Source organism: Ascaphus truei, chromosome 13 (genome assembly GCF_040206685.1).
Source record: "Ascaphus truei isolate aAscTru1 chromosome 13, aAscTru1.hap1, whole genome shotgun sequence".
Lineage (NCBI taxonomy): Eukaryota > Metazoa > Chordata > Amphibia > Anura > Ascaphidae > Ascaphus > Ascaphus truei.
The window spans coordinates 49,219,611-49,245,969 of NC_134495.1; the positions used below are offsets into that span (position 1 = coordinate 49,219,611).

The 26,359-nt window shown below is 58.5% G+C and overlaps 1 protein-coding gene across 2 annotated transcripts in view; it reads right to left on the bottom strand.

Moving 5' to 3' along the window:
• LOC142465177 (Fc receptor-like protein 5) overlaps window positions 1–26,358 on the bottom strand; it is a 47,819-nt gene extending 21,461 nt beyond the window's left edge. The window contains exons 1-3 of one of the 2 annotated variants that reach the window (XM_075569146.1): window positions 26,070–26,358; window positions 23,871–23,911; window positions 23,566–23,601 (exon numbers count right to left, since the gene is read on the bottom strand). In XM_075569146.1, coding sequence (XP_075425261.1) covers window positions 23,566–23,601; window positions 23,871–23,898 — 64 coding nt within the window. In that variant the 5' untranslated portion in view covers window positions 23,899–23,911; window positions 26,070–26,358. The remainder of the gene's footprint in view (window positions 1–23,565; window positions 23,602–23,870; window positions 23,912–26,069) is intronic. The other variant, XM_075569145.1, reaches the window with a different exon arrangement.
• Window position 26,359: the final 1 nt, after the last annotated feature.

A 26,359-nucleotide genomic window follows, 5' to 3' on the forward strand; every position in this document is an offset into this window, starting at 1 on the left:
CGCATGCACAGGAGAGACGTGGGGGCTGAAAAAAGGGCAGCCAAGTACTGGCAACACATCCCTCTCAGTCCTGCCGCGTCACTGCGTGTGCGCGATGGGTGCGCACAGTGACATCACCACGTTTTTGGCGCCTAAACGGAGCTACAGGTAAGGGGCTTATAAGGGGCAATTGTACTGTATTTGGATACTCCTTGATAAAGTGCTTGGTGCACGAAACATGTAGGAGGGTTTTTGTACCATCCTCTCTTTCTTTTATGGTCCAATAAAGGTTATGTTTTAGTAGCTTTGACCCACTCTCTCCTTTTGCTGTGCGCCTTTCTCTATATGGATATTTACTGGGATTCAGTATGAGCTTGGGGGGGGGGGGAGTGATTGAATGACTGCCTGGGTGGGTGACTGCCTGGGCTGGTGGGTGACTGAGTGACTGCCTGGGTGGGCGGGTGACTGAGTGACTTCCTGGGTGGGTGACTGCCTGGGCTGGTGGGTGACTGAGTGACTGCCTGGATGGGTGGGTGACTGAGTGACTGCCTGGGTGGGTGACTGAGTGACTGCCTCGGTGGGTGACTGAGTGACTGCCTGGGTGAGTGACTGCCTTGGTAAGTGGGTGACTGAGTGACTGCCTGGGTGGGTCGGTGGCTGTGTGACTGCCTGGGTGGGTGGGTGACTGAGTGACTGCCTGGTTGGGTGAGTGCCTGGGCTGGTGGGTGACTGAGTGACTGCCTGGGTGGGCGGGTGACTGAGTGACTGCCTGGATGGGTGACTGAGTGACTGCCTGGGTGGGTGACTGAGTGACTGCCTGGGTGGGTGACTGAGTGACTGCCTGGGTGAGTGACTGCCTTGGAAAGTGAGTGACTGAGTGACTGCCTGGGTGGGTCGGTGACTGTGTGACTGCCTGGGTGGGTGGGTGACTGAGTGACTGCCTGGGTGGGTGAGTAACTGCCTGGGGGGTGGGTGACTGCCTGGGTGGGTGGATCATTGCCTGGGTGGGTGACTGACTGACTGCCTGGGTGGGTGACTGAGTGACTGCCCTGACTGAGTGACTGCCTTGGTAAGTGGGTGACTGAGTGACTGCCTGGGTGGGTGGGTGACTGAATGACTGCCTGGGTGGGTGACTGAGTGACTGCCTGGGTGGGTGACTGAGTGACTGCCTTGACTGAGTGACTGCCTGGGTGACTGACTGCCTGGGAGGGTGACTGACTGACTGCCTGGGTGGGTGGGTCGGTGAGTGACTGACTGCCTGGGTGGATGAGTGACTGCCTGAGGGGAAGGGAGGTGACTGCCTGGGTGCGTGGATGACTGCCTGGGTGGGTGGGTTTGGATGACTGCCTGGGTGCGTGGGTGGGTGGATGACTGCCTGGGTAGGTGACTGCCTGGGGTGTGTGGGCGGTTGACTGCCTGGGTGGGTGCCCTTGACTGCCTGGGTGGGTGACCTCCTGGGGTGTGTGAGCGGTTGACTGCCTGAGTGGGTGACTGCCTGGGTGGGTGCCCTTGACTGCCTGGGTGGGTGACTGCCTGGGTGGGTGCCTAAGTGGGTGACTGACCTTGACCAGGTGGGTGCTGGGTGCTGCTTCCTGCTTCCCTGCAATGCCACATGCTTCCCCCCTGCGCCCGATCCCCGCTGCCCGGGGTGAGGTGGGCTCGGGAGAGGGATGAGAGGGCGGTAGGCAGGCTTGGGGGCGTGAGACTGGTGGGCTAATTCCCACAGGAGCATTTCCCCCCCCCCGGCCCCAGGTCCCCAACAGGGTGGGGTCTGCCGGCATTGGTGTCCTGGGCCCAGTGAGTCAGGGGGCCCGGTCATCCCCCCCCCCTAGGCCTGTTTAATTTTTTTTAAAAAGGGAGAAAGAAAAACTGCCGGCGATCCCCATGCGCATGCGCACGGTGGAGGTCTCGGCACGCATGAGCAGGGAGCCAGATGTCCGGCTGCCTGTGGGCCTGCTTCGGAGGAGGGGAAGTGACGTGCGAGCCCATGCCCGCCAACCCAGCAACCCACACGCCAGCCACCTGTAACAGGCAGCAACCGCCTGCGGGGACCAGGGGCCAGGGGGGAAATGCTCCCTCGGGAATTAGCCCACCAGTCTCACCCCCCACAGCCTGCCACCCGTTGCAGGGAAGCAGGAAGCAGCACTCAGCACCCACCTGTTACGCCGGTGCTGCCCGCAGACCAGACCCGTTCTTATACTGAGGTGGGAACGTATATGTGCACGCACCCGCAGCAGAAGGAGCGTGTCCGGAGTGTGGTGTTTTGGCGTTGCCAGGCCAGGAGGTAATAGCTGTAGCAATACTTGCCGGTACCGGTAAAAGAAGAGACGTAGACGTTGCCGTTAGCCAAGGTCAGTGACAGGAGAGATCCGGAAGGTCGGGGTCCAAGCTGAGGTCGAGGGGCGTGAGAAGCAGCGAGGTCAAGTGGGAGCCGGGATCCAGAGCCAGATAGTGAAGTCCGACTATGTCGAGCAATGTGGGAATGGCAAGACAGGCATTAAATAGTGCGGCTGGCGAATAGGAAGAGGGGGCAGACCTGGAGGAGTGCAAGGCGGCTCCTGGTCCTGTCACGCACCCCGGAGGGTGGTTACTCTGCTCAGAACGTCGGTTGACACAAAGCAGGTTTTCAGGGCGCTACACGAGCTCACACCCCGCGCGCCTCGAGCTCACACCCCACCCAGGCAGTCACCCACTCAGGCAGTCACTCACCCACCCACCCTGGCAGTCAGTCACCCACCCACCCACCCAGGCAGTCAGTCACTCGGCCACCCACCCAGGCAGTCACATGGTCAGTCACCCAGGCAGTCAGTCCCCCACCCAGTCAGTCACCCAGTCAGTCACCCAGTCAGTCATTCAGTCACCCAGTCAGTTAGTCACCCAGTCAGTCAGTCACCCAGTCAGTCATTCAGTCACCCAGTCAGTTAGTCACCCAGTCAGTCACCCAGTCAGTCAGTCACCCAGTCAACCAGGCAGGCAGTCAGTCAGTCAGTCACATAGGCAGGCAGTCAGTCAGTAACCCAGGCAGGCAGTTAGTCAGTCACCCACCCACCAAGGCAGGCAGTCAGTCACCCCCTGACTGACCAAGGCAGGCAATCAGTCACTCACCCACGCAGGCAGTCACCCAGGCAGGAAGTCAGTCACCCACCCACCCAGGCAGGCAGTCACCCACCCAGGAAGGCAGTCACCCAGGCAGGCAGTCACCCACCCAGGCAGTCAGTCACCCACCCACGCAGTCAGTCACCCACGAACCCTGGCATTCAGTCACCCACCCAGGCGGTCAGTCACCCACCTACCCAGATGGCCAGTCACCCACCCAGGCAGTCAGTCACCCAACCAGGCAGTCAGTAAAAGGCAGTCAGCCACCCACGCACGCACGCAGCCAGTCAGTCTCCCACACACCCTGGCAGTCAATCACCAACCCAGGCAGTCATCCACCCAGGCAGTCAGTCACCCACCCTGGATGGAAGTCAGTCACCCACTCACCCAGACCTGGAGGAGTGCATGGCGGCTCCTGGTCCTGTCACGCACCCCGGAGGGTGGTGACTCTGCTCAGAATGTCGGTTGACACAAAGCAGGTTTTCAGGGCGCTACACGAGCTCACACCCCGCGCGCCTCCAGCTCACACCCCACCCAGGCAGTCACCCACTCAGGCAGTCACTCACCCACCCACCCTGGCAGTCAGTCACCCACCCACCCAGGCAGTCAGTCACTCGGCCACCCACCCAGGCAGTCACATGGTCAGTCACCCAGGCAGTCAGTCCCCCACCCAGTCAGTCACCCAGTCAGTCACCTAGTCAGTCATTCAGTCACCCAGTCAGTTAGTCACCCAGTCAGTCAGTCACCCAGTCAGTCATTCAGTCACCCAGTCAGTTAGTCACCCAGTCAGTCAGTCACCCAGTCAGTCAGTCACCCAGTCAGTCAGTCACCCAGTCAGTCAGTCACCGAGTCAGTCAGTCACCCAGTCAACCAGGCAGGCAGTCAGTCAGTCAGTCACATAGGCAGGCAGTCAGTCAGTCACCCAGGCAGGCAGTTAGTCAGTCACCCACCCACCAAGGCAGGCAGTCAGTCACCCACCGACTGACCAAGGCAGGCAATCAGTCACTCACCCACGCAGGCAGTCACCCAGGCAGGAAGTCAGTCACCCACCCACCCAGGCAGGCAGTCACCCACCCAGGAAGGCAGTCACCCAGGCAGGCAGTCACCCACCCAGGCAGTCAATCAGGCACCCACCCAGGCAGTCAGTCACCCACCCAGGCAGTCATCCACCCAGGCAGTCAGTCACCCACCCTGGATGGAAGTCAGTCACCCACTCACCCAGACCTGGAGGAGTGCATGGCGGCTCCTGGTCCTGTCACGCACCCCGGAGGGTGGTGACTCTGCTCAGAACGTCGGTTGACACAAAGCAGGTTTTCAGGGCGCTACACGAGCTCCCACCCAGGCAGTCATCCACCCAGGCAGTCAGTCACCCACCCTGGATGGAAGTCAGTCACCCACTCACCCAGACCTGGAGGAGTGCATGGCGGCTCCTGGTCCTGTCACGCACCCCGGAGGGTGGTGACTCTGCTCAGAACGTCGGTTGACACAAAGCAGGTTTTCAGGGCGCTACACGAGCTCACACCCCGCGCGCCTCGAGCTCACACCCCACCCAGGCAGTCACCCACTCAGGCAGTCACTCACCCACCCACCCTGGCAGTCAGTCACCCACCCACCCAGGCAGTCAGTCACTCGGCCACCCACCCAGGCAGTCACATGGTCAGTCACCCAGGCAGTCAGTCCCCCACCCAGTCAGTCACCCAGTCAGTCACCTAGTCAGTCATTCAGTCACCCAGTCAGTTAGTCACCCAGTCAGTCAGTCACCCAGTCAGTCATTCATTCACCCAGTTAGTTAGTCACCCAGTCAGTCAGTCACCTAGTCAGTCAGTCACCCAGTCAGTCAGGCAGTCACTCACCCACCCACACTGGCAGTCAGTCACCCACCCACCCAGGCAGTCAGTCAGTCACCCACCCACCCAGGCAGTCAGTCACTCGGCCACCCACCCAGGCAGTCAGCCACCCACGCACGCAGCCAGTCAGTCTTCCACACACCCTGGCAGTCAGTCACCCACCCAGGCAGTCATCCACCCAGGCAGTCAGTCACCCACCCTGGATGGAAGTCAGTCACCCACTCACCCAGACCTGGAGGAGTGCATGGCGGCTCCTGGTCCTGTCACGCACCCCGGAGGGTGGTGACTCTGCTCAGAACGTCGGTTGACACAAAGCAGGTTTTCAGGGCGCTACACGAGCTCACACCCCGCGCGCCTCGAGCTCACACCCCACCCAGGCAGTCACCCACTCAGGCAGTCACTCACCCACCCACCCTGGCAGTCAGTCACCCACCCACCCAGGCAGTCAGTCACTCGGCCACCCACCCAGGCAGTCACATGGTCAGTCACCCAGGCAGTCAGTCCCCCACCCAGTCAGTCACCCAGTCAGTCACCTAGTCAGTCATTCAGTCACCCAGTCAGTTAGTCACCCAGTCAGTTAGTCACCCAGTCAGTCAGTCACCCAGTCAGTCACTCACCCACCCACCCTGGCAGTCAGTCACCCACCCACCCAGGCAGTCAGTCACTCGGCCACCCACCCAGGCAGTCATATGGTCAGTCACCCAGGCAGTCAGTCCCCCACCCAGTCAGTCACCCAGTCAGTCACCTAGTCAGTCATTCAGTCACCCAGTCAGTTAGTCACCCAGTCAGTCAGTCACCCAGTCAGTCAGTCACCCAGTCAGTCATTCAGTCACCCAGTCAGTTAGTCACCCAGTCAGTCAGTCACCCAGTCAGTCAGTCACCCAGTCAGTCAGTCACCCAGTCAACCAGGCAGGCAGTCAGTCAGTCAGTCACATAGGCAGGCAGTCAGTCAGTCACCCAGGCAGGCAGTTAGTCAGTCACCCACCCACCAAGGCAGGCAGTCAGTCACCCACCGACTGACCAAGGCAGGCAATCAGTCACTCACCCACCCAGGCAGTCACCCAGGCAGGAAGTCAGTCACCCACCCACCCAGGCAGGCAGTCACCCACCCAGGAAGGCAGTCACCCAGGCAGGCAGTCACCCACCCAGGCAGTCAGTCACCCACCCACGCAGTCAGTCACCCACGCACCCTGGCATTCAGTCACCCACCCAGGCGGTCAGTCACCCACCTACCCAGATGGCCAGTCACCCACCCAGGCAGTCAGTCACCCAACCAGGCAGTCAGTAAAAGGCAGTCAGCCACCCACGCACGCAGCCAGTCAGTCTCCCACACACCCTGGCAGTCAGTCACCCACCCAGGCAGTCATCCACCCAGGCAGTCAGTCACCCACCCTGGATGGAAGTCAGTCACCCACTCACCCAGACCTGGAGGAGTGCATGGCGGCTCCTGGTCCTGTCACGCACCCCGGAGGGTGGTGACTCTGCTCAGAACGTCGGTTGACACAAAGCAGGTTTTCAGGGCGCTACACGAGCTCACACCCCGCGCGCCTCGAGCTCACACCCCACCCAGGCAGTCACCCACTCAGGCAGTCACTCACCCACCCACCCTGGCAGTCAGTCACCCACCCACCCAGGCAGTCAGTCACTCGGCCACCCACCCAGGCAGTCACATGGTCAGTCACCCAGGCAGTCAGTCCCCCACCCAGTCAGTCACCCAGTCAGTCACCTAGTCAGTCATTCAGTCACCCAGTCAGTTAGTCACCCAGTCAGTCAGTCACCCAGTCAGTCATTCAGTCACCCAGTCAGTTAGTCACCCAGTCAGTCAGTCACCCAGTCAGTCAGTCACCCAGTCAGTCAGTCACCCAGTCAGTCAGTCATCCAGTCAGTCAGTCACCGAGTCAGTCAGTCACCCAGTCAACCAGGCAGGCAGTCAGTCAGTCAGTCAGTCACATAGGCAGGCAGTCAGTCAGTCACCCAGGCAGGCAGTTAGTCAGTCACCCACCCACCAAGGCAGGCAGTCAGTCACCCACCGACTGACCAAGGCAGGCAATCAGTCACTCACCCACGCAGGCAGTCACCCAGGCAGGAAGTCAGTCACCCACCCACCCAGGCAGGCAGTCACCCACCCAGGAAGGCAGTCACCCAGGCAGGCAGTCACCCACCCAGGCAGTCAATCAGGCACCCACCCAGGCAGTCAGTCACCCACCCACCCTGGCATTCAGTCACCCACCCAGGCGGTCAGTCACCCACCTACCCAGATGGCCAGTCACCCACCCAGGCAGTCAGTTACCCAACCAGGCAGTCAGTAAAAGGCAGTCAGCCACCCACGCACGCAGCCAGTCAGTCACCCACACACCCTGGCAGTCAGTCACCCACCCAGGCAGTCATCCACCCAGGCAGTCAGTCACCCACCCAGGCAGTCAGTCACCCACCCAGGCAGTCAGTCAAAGCAGTCAGTCAAGGCAGGCAGTCGGTCACCCACCCACCCAGGCAGGCAGTCAGTCACCCACCCAGGCAGGCACCCAGGCAAGCAGGTACCCAGGCAGTCAGGCAGTCACCCACCCACGCACCCACGCAGTCAGTCATACATACTTAACCCCCCCAGGCCCATACTTAACCCCCCCGCGCGACCCATACTTAACCCCCCTCCCCCCAGGCTCATACTGAATCCCCCTAGGTCTTTTGTCACATTGGATGTAGCATTGGGTATCTTTCAGTCACCCAGTCAGTCAGTCAGTCACCCAGTCAGTCAGTCACCCAGTCAACCAGGCAGTCAGTCACCCAGTCAGTCACCCACCAACCAGGCAGTCAGTCAGTCAGTCACATAGGCAGGCAGTCAGTCACCCAGGCAGGCAGTTAGTCAGTCACCCACTCACCAAGGCAGGCAGTCAGTCACCCACCCACTGACCCAGGCAGGCAATCAGTCACCCACCCATGCAGGCAGGCAGTCACCGAGGCAGGCTGTCAGTCACCCACCCAGGCAGGCAGGCAGGCAGGCACCCACCCAGGAAGGCAGTCACCCAGGCAGGCAGTCACCCACCCAGGCAGTCAGTCACGCACCCACGCACGCAGTCAGTCAGTCACGCACCTTGACAGTCAGTCACCCACCAAGGCAGTCAGTCACCCACCCAGGCAGTCAATCAGTCAGTCACATAGGCAGGCAGTCAGTCACCCAGGCAGGCAGTTAGTAAGTCACCCACCCACCAAGGCAGGCAGTCAGTCACCCACCCACTGACCTAGGCAGGCAGGCAGGCAGGCAGGCAGGCAGTCACCCAGGCAGGCAGTCACCCACCCAGGCAGGCAGTTAAAGCAGTCAGTCAAGGCAAGCAGTCGGTCACCCACCCACCCAGGCAGGCAGTCAGTCACCCACCCAGGCAGGCACCCAGGCAAGCAGGTACTCAGGCAGTCAGGCAGTTACCCACCCACGCACCCAGGCAGTCAGTCACACATACTTAACCCCCCAGGCCCATACTTAACCCCCCAGGCCCATACTTAACCCCCCCAACCCATTCTTAACCCCCCTCCCCCCAGGCTCATACTGAATCCCACCAGGCCTTTTGTCACATTGGATGTAGCATTGGGTATCTTTCAGTCACCCAGGCAGGCAGTTAGTAAGTCACCCACCCACCAAGGCAGGCAGTCAGTCACCCACCCACTGACCAAGGAAGGCAGTCACCCAGGCAGGCAATCACCCACCCAGGCAGTCAGTCACGCACCCTGACAGTCAGTCACCCACCCACCCAGTCAGTCAGTCACCCAGGCAGTCAGTTAAAGCAGTCAGTCAAGGCAAGCAGTCGGTCACCCACCCACCCAGGCAGGCACCCAGGCAAGCAGGTACTCAGGCAGTCAGGCAGTCACCCACCCACGCACCCAGGCAGTCAGTCACACATACTTAACCCCCCCAAGCCCATACTTAACCCCCCCTGGCTCATACTTAACCCCCCCTCCCCCCAGGCTCATACTGAATCCCCCCAGGCCTTTTGTCACATTGGATGTAGCATTGGGTATCTTTCAGTCACCCAGTCAGTCATTCAGTCAACCAGTCAGTCTGTCACCCAGTCAGTCAGTCAGTCACCCAGTCAACCAGGCAGGCAGTCAGTCAGTCACATAGGCAGGCAATCAGTCACCCACCCACCCACGCAGACAGGCAGTCACCCAGGCAGGCAGTCAGTCAGTCACATAGGCAGTCAGTCAGTCACCCAGTCAACCAGGCAGGCAGTCAGTCAGTCACATAGGCAGGCAATCAGTCACCCACCCACCCACGCAGACAGGCAGTCACCCAGGCAGGCAGTCAGTCAGTCACATAGGCAGGCAGGCAGTCACCCAGGCAGGTAGGCAGTCACCCACCCAGGAAGGCAGTCACCAAGGCAGGCAATCACCCACCCAGGCAGTCAGTCATGCACCCACCCAGGCAGTCAGTCACGCACCCACCCACGCATGCAGTCAGTCAGTCACGCACCCTGACAGTCAGTCACCCACCCACCCAGGCAGCCAGTCAAAGCAGTCAGTCAAGGCAGGCAGTCGGTCACCCACCCACCCAGGCAGTCAGGCAGTCACCCACCCAGGCAATCAGTCACCCATCCACGCAGTCTCCCAGGCAGTCAGCCAGTCACCCACCCACGCAACCAGGCAGTCAGTCACACATACTTAACCCCCCAGGCCCATACTTAACCCCCCAGGCCCATACTTAACCCCCCCCAACCCATTCTTAACCCCCCTCCCCCCAGGCTCATACTGAATCCCCCCAGGCCTTTTGTCACATTGGATGTAGCATTGGGTATCTTTCAGTCACCCAGTCAGTCACCCAGTCAGTCATTCAGTCACCCAGTCAGTCATTCAGTCACCCAGTCAGTCATTCAGTCACCCAGTCAGTCACCCAGTCAGTCATTCAGTCACCCAATCACCTGGCAGGCAGTCAGTCACCCACCCAGGCAGGCAGGCAGTCACCCACCCAGGAAGGCAGTCACCCAGGCAGGCAATCACCCACCCAGGCAGTCAGTCACGCACCCACGCACGCAGTCAGTCACGCACCCTGACAGTCAGTCAAACCCAGGCAGTCACCCACCCAGGCAGTCAGTCAAGGCAGGCAGTCGGTCACGCACCCACCCAGGCAGTCAGTCACCCACCCACGCAGTCAGTCACCCACGCACCCTGGCATTCAGTCACCCACCCAGGCGGTCAGTCACCCACCTACCCAGATGGCCAGTCACCCACCCAGGCAGTCAGTCACCCAACCAGGCAGTCAGTAAAAGGCAGTCAGCCACCCACGCACGCAGCCAGTCAGTCACCCACACACCCTGGCAGTCAGTCACCCACCCAGGCAGTCAGTCAGTCACCCACCCAGGCAGTCAGTCACCCACCCACCCAGTTGGTCAGTCACCCACCCAGGCGATCAATCAGTTACCCACCCAGTCAGTCAGTCACCCACCCAGGCAGTGATCCACCCATCCAGGCAGTCAGTCACCCACCCAGGCACTCAGTCACCCACCCAGGCAGTCAGTCACCCACCCAGGCAGTCAGTCAAAGCAGTCAGTCAAGGCAGGCAGTCGGTCACCCACCCACCCAGGCAGGCAGTCAGTCACCCACCCAGGCAGGCACCCAGGCAAGCAGGTACCCAGGCAGTCAGGCAGTCACCCACCCACGCACCCAGGCAGTCAGTCATACATACTTAACCCCCCCAGGCCCATACTTAACCCCCCGCGCGACCCATACTTAACCCCCCTCCCCCCAGGCTCATACTGAATCCCCCTAGGTCTTTTGTCACATTGGATGTAGCATTGGGTATCTTTCAGTCACCCAGTCAGTCAGTCAGTCACCCAGTCAGTCAGTCACCCAGTCAACCAGGCAGTCAGTCACCCAGTCAGTCACCCACCAACCAGGCAGTCAGTCAGTCAGTCACATAGGCAGGCAGTCAGTCACCCAGGCAGGCAGTTAGTCAGTCACCCACTCACCAAGGCAGGCAGTCAGTCACCCACCCACTGACCCAGGCAGGCAATCAGTCACCCACCCATGCAGGCAGGCAGTCACCCAGGCAGGCTGTCAGTCACCCACCCAGGCAGGCAGGCAGGCAGGCACCCACCCAGGAAGGCAGTCACCCAGGCAGGCAGTCACCCACCCAGGCAGTCAGTCACGCACCCACGCACGCAGTCAGTCAGTCACGCACCTTGACAGTCAGTCACCCACCAAGGCAGTCAGTCACCCATCCAGGCAGTCAATCAGTCAGTCACATAGGCAGGCAGTCAGTCACCCAGGCAGGCAGTTAGTAAGTCACCCACCCACCAAGGCAGGCAGTCAGTCACCCACCCACTGACCTAGGCAGGCAGGCAGGCAGGCAGGCAGTCACCCAGGCAGGCAGTCACCCACCATGGAAGGCAGTCACCCAGGCAGGCAATCACCCACCCACCCAGTCAGTCAGTCACCCACCCAGGCAGGCAGTTAAAGCAGTCAGTCAAGGCAAGCAGTCGGTCACCCACCCACCCAGGCAGGCAGTCAGTCACCCACCCAGGCAGGCACCCAGGCAAGCAGGTACTCAGGCAGTCAGGCAGTTACCCACCCACGCACCCAGGCAGTCAGTCACACATACTTAACCCCCCAGGCCCATACTTAACCCCCCAGGCCCATACTTAACCCCCCCCCAACCCATTCTTAACCCCCTCCCCCCAGGCTCATACTGAATCCCCCCAGGCCTTTTGTCACATTGGATGTAGCATTGGGTATCTTTCAGTCACCCAGGCAGGCAGTTAGTAAGTCACCCACCCACCAAGGCAGGCAGTCAGTCACCCACCCACTGACCAAGGAAGGCAGTCACCCAGGCAGGCAATCACCCACCCAGGCAGTCAGTCACGCACCCTGACAGTCAGTCACCCACCCACCCAGTCAGTCAGTCACCCACCCAGGCAGTCAGTTAAAGCAGTCAGTCAAGGCAAGCAGTCGGTCACCCACCCACCCAGGCAGGCACCCAGGCAAGCAGGTACTCAGGCAGTCAGGCAGTCACCCACCCACGCACCCAGGCAGTCAGTCACACATACTTAACCCCCCAAGCCCATACTTAACCCCCCCTGGCTCATACTTAACCCCCCCTCCCCCCAGGCTCATACTGAATCCCCCCAGGCCTTTTGTCACATTGGATGTAGCATTGGGTATCTTTCAGTCACCCAGTCAGTCATTCAGTCAACCAGTCAGTCTGTCACCCAGTCAGTCAGTCAGTCACCCAGTCAACCAGGCAGGCAGTCAGTCAGTCACATAGGCAGGCAATCAGTCACCCACCCACCCACGCAGACAGGCAGTCACCCAGGCAGGCAGTCAGTCAGTCACATAGGCAGGCAGGCAGTCACCCAGGCAGGCTGTCAGTCACCCACCCAGGTAGGCAGTCACCCACCCAGGAAGGCAGTCACCAAGGCAGGCAATCACCCACCCAGGCAGTCAGTCATGCACCCACCCAGGCAGTCAGTCACGCACCCACCCACGCATGCAGTCAGTCAGTCACGCACCCTGACAGTCAGTCACCCACCCACCCAGGCAGCCAGTCAAAGCAGTCAGTCAAGGCAGGCAGTCGGTCACCCACCCACCCAGGCAGTCAGGCAGTCACCCACCCAGGCAATCAGTCACCCATCCACGCAGTCTCCCAGGCAGTCAGCCAGTCACCCACCCACGCACCCAGGCAGTCAGTCACACATACTTAACCCCCCAGGCCCATACTTAACCCCCCAGGCCCATACTTAACCCCCCCCAACCCATTCTTAACCCCCCTCCCCCCAGGCTCATACTGAATCCCCCCAGGCCTTTTGTCACATTGGATGTAGCATTGGGTATCTTTCAGTCACCCAGTCAGTCACCCAGTCAGTCATTCAGTCACCCAGTCAGTCATTCAGTCACCCAGTCAGTCATTCAGTCACCCAGTCAGTCACCCAGTCAGTCATTCAGTCACCCAATCACCTGGCAGGCAGTCAGTCACCCACCCAGGCAGGCAGGCAGTCACCCACCCAGGAAGGCAGTCACCCAGGCAGGCAATCACCCACCCAGGCAGTCAGTCACGCACCCACGCACGCAGTCAGTCACGCACCCTGACAGTCAGTCAAACCCAGGCAGTCACCCACCCAGGCAGTCAGTCAAGGCAGGCAGTCGGTCACGCACCCACCCAGGCAGTCAGTCACCCACCCACGCAGTCAGTCACCCACGCACCCTGGCATTCAGTCACCCACCCAGGCGGTCAGTCACCCACCTACCCAGATGGCCAGTCACTCACCCAGGCAGTCAGTCACCAAACCAGGCAGTCAGTAAAAGGCAGTCAGCCACCCACGCACGCAGCCAGTCAGTCACCCACACACCCTGGCAGTCAGTCACCCACCCAGGCAGTCAGTCACCCACCCACCCAGTTGGTCAGTCACCCACCCAGTTGGTCAGTCACCCACCCAGGCGATCAATCAGTTACCCACCCAGTCAGTCAGTCACCCACCCAGGCAGTCATCCACCCATCCAGGCAGTCAGTCACCCACCCAGGCAGTCAGTCACCCACCCAGGCAGTCAGTCACCCACCCAGGCAGTCAGTCAAAGCAGTCAGTCAAGGCAGGCAGTCGGTCACCCACCCACCCAGGCAGGCAGTCAGTCAGTCACCCACCCAGGCAGGCACCCAGGCAAGCAGGTACCCAGGCAGTCAGGCAGTCACCCACCCACGCACACAGGCAGTCAGTCACACATACTTAACCCCCCCAGGCCCATACTTAACCCCCCCGCGACCCATACTTAACCCCCCTCCCCCCAGGCTCATACTGAATCCCCCTAGGCATTTTGTCACATTGGATGTAGCATTGGGTATCTTTCAGTCACCCAGTCAGTCAGTCACCCAGTCAGTCAGTCACCCAGTCAACCAGGCAGTCAGTCACCCAGTCAGTCACCCACCAACCAGGCAGTCAGTCAGTCAGTCACATAGGCAGGCAGTCAGTCACCCAGGCAGGCAGTTAGTCAGTCACCCACTCACCAAGGCAGGCAGGCAGTCAGTCACCCACCCACTGACCCAGGCAGGCAATCAGTAACCCACCCATGCAGGCAGGCAGTCACCCACCCAGGAAGGCAGTCACCCAGGCAGGCAGTCAGTCACCCACCCAGGCAGTCAGTCACGCACCCACGCACGCAGTCAGTCAGTCACGCACCTTGACAGTCAGTCAAACACCCAGGCAGTCAGTCACCCACCCAGGCAGTCAATCAGTCAGTCACATAGGCAGGCAGTCAGCCACCCAGGCAGGCAGTTAGTAAGTCACCCACCCACTGACCTAGGCAGGCAGGCAGTCACCCACCAAGGAAGGCAGTCACCCAGGCAGGCAATCACCCACCCACCCAGGCAGTCAGTCACGCACCCTGACAGTCAGTCACCCACCCACCCAGTCAGTCAGTCACCCACCCAGGCAGTCAGTTAAAGCAGTCAGTCAAGGCAGGCAGTCGGTCACCCACCCACCCAGGCAGGCAGTCAGTCACCCACCCAGGCAGGCACCCAGGCAAGCAGGTACTCAGGCAGTCAGGCAGTCACCCACCCACGCACCCAGGCAGTCAGTCACACATACTTAACCCCCCCAAGCCCATACTTAACCCCCCCTGGCCCATACTTAACCCCCCCTCCCCCCAGGCTCACACTGAATCCCCCCAGGCCTTTTGTCACATTGGATGTAGCATTGGGTATCTTTCAGTCACCCAGTCAGTCATTCAGTCAACCAGTCAGTCTGTCACCCAGTCAGTCAGTCAGTCACCCAGTCAACCAGGCAGGCAGTCAGTCAGTCACATAGGCAGGCAATCAGTCACCCACCCACCCACGCAGACAGGCAGTCACCCAGGCAGGCAGTCAGTCAGTCACATAGGCAGGCAGGCAGTCACCCAGGCAGGCTGTCAGTCACCCACCCAGGTAGGCAGTCACCCACCCAGGAAGGCAGTCACCAAGGCAGGCAATCACCCACCCAGGCAGTCAGTCATGCACCCACCCAGGCAGTCAGTCACGCACCCACCCACGCATGCAGTCAGTCAGTCACGCACCCTGACAGTCAGTCACCCACCCACCCAGGCAGCCAGTCAAAGCAGTCAGTCAAGGCAGGCAGTCGGTCACCCACCCACCCAGGCAGTCAGGCAGTCACCCACCCAGGCAATCAGTCACCCATCCACGCAGTCTCCCAGGCAGTCAGCCAGTCACCCACCCACGCACCCAGGCAGTCAGTCACACATACTTAACCCCCCAGGCCCATACTTAACCCCCCAGGCCCATACTTAACCCCCCCCAACCCATTCTTAACCCCCCTCCCCCCAGGCTCATACTGAATCCCCCCAGGCCTTTTGTCACATTGGATGTAGCATTGGGTATCTTTCAGTCACCCAGTCAGTCACCCAGTCAGTCATTCAGTCACCCAGTCAGTCATTCAGTCACCCAGTCAGTCATTCAGTCACCCAGTCAGTCACCCAGTCAGTCATTCAGTCACCCAATCACCTGGCAGGCAGTCAGTCACCCACCCAGGCAGGCAGGCAGTCACCCACCCAGGAAGGCAGTCACCCAGGCAGGCAATCACCCACCCAGGCAGTCAGTCACGCACCCACGCACGCAGTCAGTCACGCACCCTGACAGTCAGTCAAACCCAGGCAGTCACCCACCCAGGCAGTCAGTCAAGGCAGGCAGTCGGTCACGCACCCACCCAGGCAGTCAGTCACCCACCCACGCAGTCAGTCACCCACGCACCCTGGCATTCAGTCACCCACCCAGGCGGTCAGTCACCCACCTACCCAGATGGCCAGTCACTCACCCAGGCAGTCAGTCACCAAACCAGGCAGTCAGTAAAAGGCAGTCAGCCACCCACGCACGCAGCCAGTCAGTCACCCACACACCCTGGCAGTCAGTCACCCACCCAGGCAGTCAGTCACCCACCCACCCAGTTGGTCAGTCACCCACCCAGTTGGTCAGTCACCCACCCAGGCGATCAATCAGTTACCCACCCAGTCAGTCAGTCACCCACCCAGGCAGTCATCCACCCATCCAGGCAGTCAGTCACCCACCCAGGCAGTCAGTCACCCACCCAGGCAGTCAGTCACCCACCCAGGCAGTCAGTCAAAGCAGTCAGTCAAGGCAGGCAGTCGGTCACCCACCCACCCAGGCAGGCAGTCAGTCAGTCACCCACCCAGGCAGGCACCCAGGCAAGCAGGTACCCAGGCAGTCAGGCAGTCACCCACCCACGCACACAGGCAGTCAGTCACACATACTTAACCCCCCCAGGCCCATACTTAACCCCCCCGCGACCCATACTTAACCCCCCTCCCCCCAGGCTCATACTGAATCCCCCTAGGCATTTTGTCACATTGGATGTAGCATTGGGTATCTTTCAGTCACCCAGTCAGTCAGTCACCCAGTCAGTCAGTCACCCAGTCAACCAGGCAGTCAGTCACCCAGTCAGTCACCCACCAACCAGGCAGTCAGTCAGTCAGTCACATAGGCAGGCAGTCAGTCACCCAGGCAGGCAGTTAGTCAGTCACCCACTCACCAAGGCAGGCAGGCAGTCAGTCACCCACCCACTGACCCAGGCAGGCAATCAGTAACCCACCCATGCAGGCAGGCAGTCACCCACCCAGGAAGGCAGTCACCCAGGCAGGCAGTCAGTCACCCACCCAGGCAGTCAGTCACGCACCCACGCACGCAGTCAGTCAGTCACGCACCTTGACAGTCAGTCAAACACCCAGGCAGTCAGTCACCCACCCAGGCAGTCAATCAGTCAGTCACATAGGCAGGCAGTCAGCCACCCAGGCAGGCAGTTAGTAAGTCACCCACCCACTGACCTAGGCAGGCAGGCAGTCACCCACCAAGGAAGGCAGTCACCCAGGCAGGCAATCACCCACCCACCCAGGCAGTCAGTCACGCACCCTGACAGTCAGTCACCCACCCACCCAGTCAGTCAGTCACCCACCCAGGCAGTCAGTTAAAGCAGTCAGTCAAGGCAGGCAGTCGGTCACCCACCCACCCAGGCAGGCAGTCAGTCACCCACCCAGGCAGGCACCCAGGCAAGCAGGTACTCAGGCAGTCAGGCAGTCACCCACCCACGCACCCAGGCAGTCAGTCACACATACTTAACCCCCCCAAGCCCATACTTAACCCCCCCTGGCCCATACTTAACCCCCCCTCCCCCCAGGCTCACACTGAATCCCCCCAGGCCTTTTGTCACATTGGATGTAGCATTGGGTATCTTTCAGTCACCCGGTCAGTCATTCAGTCAACCAGTCAGTCTGTCACCCAGTCAGTCAGTCAGTCACCCAGTCAGTCACCCAGTCAACCAGGCAGGCAGTCAGTCAGTCACATAGGCAGGCAATCAGTCACCCACCCACCCACGCAGACAGGCAGTCACCCACCCACGCAGACAGGCAGTCACCCAGGCAGGCAGGCAGTCACCAAGGCAGGCTGTCAGTCACGCACCCAGGCAGGCAGTCACCCACCCAGGAAGGCAGTCACCAAGGCAGGCAATCACCCACCCAGGCAGTCAGTCATGCACCCACCCAGGCAGTCAGTCACGCACCCACCCACGCATGCAGTCAGTCAGTCACGCACCCTGACAGTCAGTCACCCACCCACCCAGGCAGTCAGTCACCCACCCAGGCAGTCAGTCAAAGCAGTCAGTCAAGGCAGGCAGTCGGTCACCCACCCAGGCAGTCAGGCAGTCACCCACCCAGGCAATCAGTCACCCATCCACGCAGTCTCCCAGGCAGTCAGCCAGTCACCCACCCACGCACCCAGGCAGTCAGTCACACATACTTAACCCCCCAGGCCCATACTTAACCCCCCAGGCCCATACTTAACCCCCCCCCCAACCCATTCTTAACCCCCCTCCCCCCAGGCTCATACTGAATCCCCCCAGGCCTTTTGTCACATTGGATGTAGCATTGGGTATCTTTCAGTCACCCAGTCAGTCACCCAGTCAGTCATTCAGTCACCCAGTCAGTCATTCAGTCACCCAGTCAGTCACCCAGTCAGTCAGTCCTTCAGTCACCCAATCACCTGGCAGGCAGTCAGTCACCCACCCAGGCAGGCACATAGGCAGGCAGGTACCCAGGCAGTCACCCACCCAGGCAGTCAGTCACCCATCCACGCAGTCTCCCAGGCAGTCAGCCAGTCACCTACCCACGCACCCAGGCAGTCAGTCACCCACCCAGGCAGTCAGTCACCCACCCAGGCAGTCAGTCAAAGCAGTCAGTCAAGGCAGGCAGTCGGTCACCCACCCACCCAGGCAGGCAGTCAGTCACCCACCCAGGCAGGCACCCAGGCAAGCAGGTACCCAGGCAGTCAGGCAGTCACCCACCCACGCACCCAGGCAGTCAGTCATACATACTTAACCCCCCCAGGCCCATACTTAACCCCCCGCGCGACCCATACTTAACCCCCCTCCCCCCAGGCTCATACTGAATCCCCCTAGGTCTTTTGTCACATTGGATGTAGCATTGGGTATCTTTCAGTCACCCAGTCAGTCAGTCAGTCACCCAGTCAGTCAGTCACCCAGTCAACCAGGCAGTCAGTCACCCAGTCAGTCACCCACCAACCAGGCAGTCAGTCAGTCAGTCACATAGGCAGGCAGTCAGTCACCCAGGCAGGCAGTTAGTCAGTCACCCACTCACCAAGGCAGGCAGTCAGTCACCCACCCACTGACCCAGGCAGGCAATCAGTCACCCACCCATGCAGGCAGGCAGTCACCCAGGCAGGCTGTCAGTCACCCACCCAGGCAGGCAGGCAGGCAGGCACCCACCCAGGAAGGCAGTCACCCAGGCAGGCAGTCACCCACCCAGGCAGTCAGTCACGCACCCACGCACGCAGTCAGTCAGTCACGCACCTTGACAGTCAGTCACCCACCAAGGCAGTCAGTCACCCATCCAGGCAGTCAATCAGTCAGTCACATAGGCAGGCAGTCAGTCACCCAGGCAGGCAGTTAGTAAGTCACCCACCCACCAAGGCAGGCAGTCAGTCACCCACCCACTGACCTAGGCAGGCAGGCAGGCAGGCAGTCACCCAGGCAGGCAGTCACCCACCATGGAAGGCAGTCACCCAGGCAGGCAATCACCCACCCACCCAGTCAGTCAGTCACCCACCCAGGCAGGCAGTTAAAGCAGTCAGTCAAGGCAAGCAGTCGGTCACCCACCCACCCAGGCAGGCAGTCAGTCACCCACCCAGGCAGGCACCCAGGCAAGCAGGTACTCAGGCAGTCAGGCAGTTACCCACCCACGCACCCAGGCAGTCAGTCACACATACTTAACCCCCCAGGCCCATACTTAACCCCCCAGGCCCATACTTAACCCCCCCCCAACCCATTCTTAACCCCCTCCCCCCAGGCTCATACTGAATCCCCCCAGGCCTTTTGTCACATTGGATGTAGCATTGGGTATCTTTCAGTCACCCAGGCAGGCAGTTAGTAAGTCACCCACCCACCAAGGCAGGCAGTCAGTCACCCACCCACTGACCAAGGAAGGCAGTCACCCAGGCAGGCAATCACCCACCCAGGCAGTCAGTCACGCACCCTGACAGTCAGTCACCCACCCACCCAGTCAGTCAGTCACCCACCCAGGCAGTCAGTTAAAGCAGTCAGTCAAGGCAAGCAGTCGGTCACCCACCCACCCAGGCAGGCACCCAGGCAAGCAGGTACTCAGGCAGTCAGGCAGTCACCCACCCACGCACCCAGGCAGTCAGTCACACATACTTAACCCCCCAAGCCCATACTTAACCCCCCCTGGCTCATACTTAACCCCCCCTCCCCCCAGGCTCATACTGAATCCCCCCAGGCCTTTTGTCACATTGGATGTAGCATTGGGTATCTTTCAGTCACCCAGTCAGTCATTCAGTCAACCAGTCAGTCTGTCACCCAGTCAGTCAGTCAGTCACCCAGTCAACCAGGCAGGCAGTCAGTCAGTCACATAGGCAGGCAATCAGTCACCCACCCACCCACGCAGACAGGCAGTCACCCAGGCAGGCAGTCAGTCAGTCACATAGGCAGGCAGGCAGTCACCCAGGCAGGCTGTCAGTCACCCACCCAGGTAGGCAGTCACCCACCCAGGAAGGCAGTCACCAAGGCAGGCAATCACCCACCCAGGCAGTCAGTCATGCACCCACCCAGGCAGTCAGTCACGCACCCACCCACGCATGCAGTCAGTCAGTCACGCACCCTGACAGTCAGTCACCCACCCACCCAGGCAGCCAGTCAAAGCAGTCAGTCAAGGCAGGCAGTCGGTCACCCACCCACCCAGGCAGTCAGGCAATCAGTCACCCATCCACGCAGTCTCCCAGGCAGTCAGCCAGTCACCCACCCACGCACCCAGGCAGTCAGTCACACATACTTAACCCCCCAGGCCCATACTTAACCCCCCAGGCCCATACTTAACCCCCCCCAACCCATTCTTAACCCCCCTCCCCCCAGGCTCATACTGAATCCCCCCAGGCCTTTTGTCACATTGGATGTAGCATTGGGTATCTTTCAGTCACCCAGTCAGTCACCCAGTCAGTCATTCAGTCACCCAGTCAGTCATTCAGTCACCCAGTCAGTCACCCAGTCAGTCATTCAGTCACCCAATCACCTGGCAGGCAGTCAGTCACCCACCCAGGCAGGCAGGCAGTCACCCACCCAGGAAGGCAGTCACCCAGGCAGGCAATCACCCACCCAGGCAGTCAGTCACGCACCCACGCACGCAGTCAGTCACGCACCCTGACAGTCAGTCAAACCCAGGCAGTCACCCACCCAGGCAGTCAGTCAAGGCAGGCAGTCGGTCACGCACCCACCCAGGCAGTCAGTCACCCACCCACGCAGTCAGTCACCCACGCACCCTGGCATTCAGTCACCCACCCAGGCGGTCAGTCACCCACCTACCCAGATGGCCAGTCACTCACCCAGGCAGTCAGTCACCAAACCAGGCAGTCAGTAAAAGGCAGTCAGCCACCCACGCACGCAGCCAGTCAGTCACCCACACACCCTGGCAGTCAGTCACCCACCCAGGCAGTCAGTCACCCACCCACCCAGTTGGTCAGTCACCCACCCAGTTGGTCAGTCACCCACCCAGGCGATCAATCAGTTACCCACCCAGTCAGTCAGTCACCCACCCAGGCAGTCATCCACCCATCCAGGCAGTCAGTCACCCACCCAGGCAGTCAGTCACCCACCCAGGCAGTCAGTCACCCACCCAGGCAGTCAGTCAAAGCAGTCAGTCAAGGCAGGCAGTCGGTCACCCACCCACCCAGGCAGGCAGTCAGTCAGTCACCCACCCAGGCAGGCACCCAGGCAAGCAGGTACCCAGGCAGTCAGGCAGTCACCCACCCACGCACACAGGCAGTCAGTCACACATACTTAACCCCCCCAGGCCCATACTTAACCCCCCCGCGACCCATACTTAACCCCCCTCCCCCCAGGCTCATACTGAATCCCCCTAGGCATTTTGTCACATTGGATGTAGCATTGGGTATCTTTCAGTCACCCAGTCAGTCAGTCACCCAGTCAGTCAGTCACCCAGTCAACCAGGCAGTCAGTCACCCAGTCAGTCACCCACCAACCAGGCAGTCAGTCAGTCAGTCACATAGGCAGGCAGTCAGTCACCCAGGCAGGCAGTTAGTCAGTCACCCACTCACCAAGGCAGGCAGGCAGTCAGTCACCCACCCACTGACCCAGGCAGGCAATCAGTAACCCACCCATGCAGGCAGGCAGTCACCCACCCAGGAAGGCAGTCACCCAGGCAGGCAGTCAGTCACCCACCCAGGCAGTCAGTCACGCACCCACGCACGCAGTCAGTCAGTCACGCACCTTGACAGTCAGTCAAACACCCAGGCAGTCAGTCACCCACCCAGGCAGTCAATCAGTCAGTCACATAGGCAGGCAGTCAGCCACCCAGGCAGGCAGTTAGTAAGTCACCCACCCACCAAGGCAGGCAGTCAGTCACCCACCCACTGACCTAGGCAGGCAGGCAGTCACCCAGGCAGGCAGTGACCCACCAAGGAAGGCAGTCACCCAGGCAGGCAATCACCCACCCACCCAGGCAGTCAGTCACGCACCCTGACAGTCAGTCACCCACCCACCCAGTCAGTCAGTCACCCACCCAGGCAGTCAGTTAAAGCAGTCAGTCAAGGCAGGCAGTCGGTCACCCACCCACCCAGGCAGGCAGTCAGTCACCCACCCAGGCAGGCACCCAGGCAAGCAGGTACTCAGGCAGTCAGGCAGTCACCCACCCACGCACCCAGGCAGTCAGTCACACATACTTAACCCCCCCAAGCCCATACTTAACCCCCCCCTGGCCCATACTTAACCCCCCCTCCCCCCAGGCTCATACTGAATCCCACCCACCCAGGCAGTCAGTCACGCACCCACCCACGCATGCAGTCAGTCAGTCACGCACCCTGACAGTCAGTCACCCACCCACCCAGGCAGTCAGTCACCCACCCAGGCAGTCAGTCAAAGCAGTCAGTCAAGGCAGGCAGTCGGTCACCCACCCAGGCAGTCAGGCAGTCACCCACCCAGGCAATCAGTCACCCATCCACGCAGTCTCCCAGGCAGTCAGCCAGTCACCCACCCACGCACCCAGGCAGTCAGTCACACATACTTAACCCCCCAGGCCCATACTTAACCCCCCAGGCCCATACTTAACCCCCCCCCAACCCATTCTTAACCCCCCTCCCCCCAGGCTCATACTGAATCCCCCCAGGCCTTTTGTCACATTGGATGTAGCATTGGGTATCTTTCAGTCACCCAGTCAGTCACCCAGTCAGTCATTCAGTCACCCAGTCAGTCATTCAGTCACCCAGTCAGTCACCCAGTCAGTCAGTCCTTCAGTCACCCAATCACCTGGCAGGCAGTCAGTCACCCACCCAGGCAGGCACATAGGCAGGCAGGTACCCAGGCAGTCACCCATCCACGCAGTCTCCCAGGCAGTCAGCCAGTCACCTACCCACGCACCCAGGCAGTCAGTCTTAACCCCCCCAGGCCCATACTTAACCCCCCAGGCCCATACTTAACCCCCCCCCCGGCCCATACTTAACCCCCCTCCCCCCAGGCTCATACTGAATTCCCCCAGGCCTTTTGTCACATTGGATGTAGCATTGGGTATCTTTGTCTTTTGTTGAAAATATAAAAATAAACAGATTGCATTGTAATGTTTTTTTCGTGGTAGGTGTGCTATGGGTTTTGGGGGGAAGTGCGCTATGGGTTGGGGGGGGGGGGAGCCTGCTCCTTTAATTTGTCCTGGGCCCCATGATTTCTGTTGGCGGCCCTGCCTGCAACACCTCCTGGAGTTTGGGAGTGGCAAGGATTGGGACACAGAACATCTTCCTACAAGCACACTGAGGGGGTTAACATTACGGCTTTGTCTGTTCATCACATTGCTTAAGATATGTTGCACAATATCCTAATCCTGTTCCTGTTTAAAAAAAAAAAAGAAGGAAAAAACAACTGATAAAAGAGGAAGAGGCGAAGTGTAAATCTCACTCAAAGTTTCTTTCACAGTTTACAAATTTCACTGCTTTCAATTCTTTTACATTTGACAGGACCACAAGCAAACCAGGTTTAATGCTCATGTAGGTGCTCTTATGAGGAGAGTAGTACTTAGTCCCTATGATGCCATTTCTTGCACTAGGGACATTTCAATCTCCCTTAAAATGTAGAGCGTATGTTACCTGCTAGAGTCGCAGACAGCATACCGAAGAAAACCACTGCAAAACAAGATAAACAGAGAGACGTCAGTCAGAGACACCAGCTTTCTGCCACTGTCTCCCGGTTGCATGGCTGTGTCCCAGCAGAAGTGTCTGCACCTTCCAGAGATCAGAGAAAAAAGAATGTAAGTTCTTGGGGCGACACGTCTTTACTGTGATTAAATCAGAATAGGCGGTTTCATTAAAGGTGACAATTAGTGCTGGAGATTGTAATGTAGGAGGAGGATCTGGACCTCATTGTTTTGAGGGAGCTTCGGGCAGGGACTTACTGGTCGCAGCGGTGGGGTGTTCCAGCATGGTGAGGAGGACCCTGTGGGTGAGAGGAAGAGAGAGACAGTTGGGAAAACCTCAGTCCTACTGTTTGGAACAGTAACTGTAACCATCTCACTTCCTCATGAACATTTCCCAATAGAAACCTGAAGACCATCACTTATATAACCTGCCTCGCAGAACAATATGTGTCTGTAACATGCAGAGCAGTGCGTATCTGTAACACACAGAGCAGCAGTGTGTATGTGTAACACACAGAGCAATGTGTATCTGTAACACACAGAGCAATGCGTATCTGTAACACACAGAGCAGCAGTGTGTATGTGTAACACACAGAGCAATGCGTATCTGTAACACACAGAGCAGTGCGTATCTGTAACACACAGAGCAATGTGTATCTGTAACATGCAGAGCAATGCGTATCTGTAACACGCAGAGCAATGCGTATCTGTAACACACAGAGCAGTGCGTATCTGTAACACACAGAGCAATGCGTATCTGTAACACACAGAGCAGTGTGTATCTGTAACACGCAGAGCAATGTGTATCTGTAACACGTAGAGCATTGCGTATCTGTAACACACAGAGCAATGTGTATCTGTAACATGCAGAGCAATGCGTATCTGTAACACACAGAGCAGTGCGTATCTGTAACACGCAGAGCAGTGTGTATCTGTAACACGCAGAGCAATGCGTATCTGTAACACACAGAGCAGTGTGTATCTGTAACACGCAGAGCAATGTGTATCTGTAACACGTAGAGCATTGCGTATCTGTAACACACAGAGCAATGTGTATCTGTAACATGCAGAGCAATGCGTATCTGTAACACACAGAGCAGTGCGTATCTGTAACACACAGAGCAATGTGTATCTGTAACATGCAGAGCAATGCGTATCTGTAACACGCAGAGCAATGCGTATCTGTAACACACAGAGCAGTGCGTATCTGTAACACACAGAGCAATGCGTATCTGTAACACACAGAGCAGTGTGTATCTGTAACACGCAGAGCAATGCGTATCAGTAACACACAGAGCAGTGTGTATCTGTAACACGCAGAGCAATGTGTATCTGTAACACGTACAGCAATGCGTATCTGTAACACACAGAGCAGTGTGTATCCGTAGCACGCAGAGCAGTGTGTATCTGTAACATGCAGAGCAGTGTGTATAACATGCAGAGCAGTGTGTATCTGTAACACGCAGAGCAGTGCGTATCTGTAACACACAGAGCAGTGTGTATCCGTAGCACGCAGAGCAGTGTGTATCTGTAACATGCAGAGCAGTGTGTATAACATGCAGAGCAGTGTGTATCTGTAACACGCAGAGCAGTGCGTATCTGTAACACACAGAGCGGTGTGTATCTAACATGCAGAGCAGTGTGTATCTGTAACACAAACGTGACAATGGTCTGTTGGTGTTGTTGCAGAGCTCAGCTATACCAGGAGGAGTTCACAGGAGAATTAGAGTGTTTAAGGTCTGTGTTTTTCCATCTAGCAATCCCAGCACATTCTCCCTTCCTGTTACAACTAGGACATTTGTGATTTAAGGTGTTAACCCCATCACTCCACGTTGCTTGGGCTCTATATGTACTTACTATTAGTGTCATTTTAGACAGTTTTTGATTTACTATGTTTTTGTATATGTGTGTTTATATGATCAATTTTCTTTCTATGATATAAAGTATATGTATTAATTTGGGGTTTTCTTGGTTTCATTTCATGCGCTCCTATTTTTGAGTTTTTTGTATCTGTAACACGCAGAGCAGTGCGTATCTGTAACACACAGAGCAGTGCGTATCTGTACCACGCAGAGCAGTGTGTATCTGTAACATGCAGAGCAGTGCGTATCTGTAACACAAAGAGCAGTGTGTATGTGTTGCACGCAGAGCAGTGCGTATCTGTAACATGCAGAGCAGTGTGCATCTGTAACACGCAGAGCATTGTGTATCTGTAACACGCAGAGCAGTGTGCATCTGTAACACGCAGAGCAGTGTGTATCAGTAACACGCAGAGCAGTGGGTATCTGTAACATGCAGAGCAGTGTGCATCTGTAACATGCAGAGCAGTGTGCATCTGTAACACGCAGAGCAGTGTGTATCTGTAACACGCAGAGCAGTGTGTATCTTTATCAGATTAATGATCACTGCGTATCGGCAGAGCTTTGCATCAATAGTGGTAATTTGGTACCTTCCTACCTTTGTTTAGTTCTCTGTATCTAAGATGTCCCTTCTCTCTGCACGGTCGCTTCTCCTCTCTTCTGGAGTCTGTCTTGTGTGGAAAATATCCAAGAGGTGACACAAGTTCCCTATTCCTTCCATGTGATTAACCCCCTCCCCCACGTGTAATGTGGAATTAACCCTACACTGAGTTGACAGGAACATGTGTGTCCTGGGCAGGGGCAGATGGTCTTCCAGATCTCTGTAATGATTTGCCCATTTTCATGGTAGCAGATGAAGGTCATGAGAAGATATTCCAGGGGAGAAAT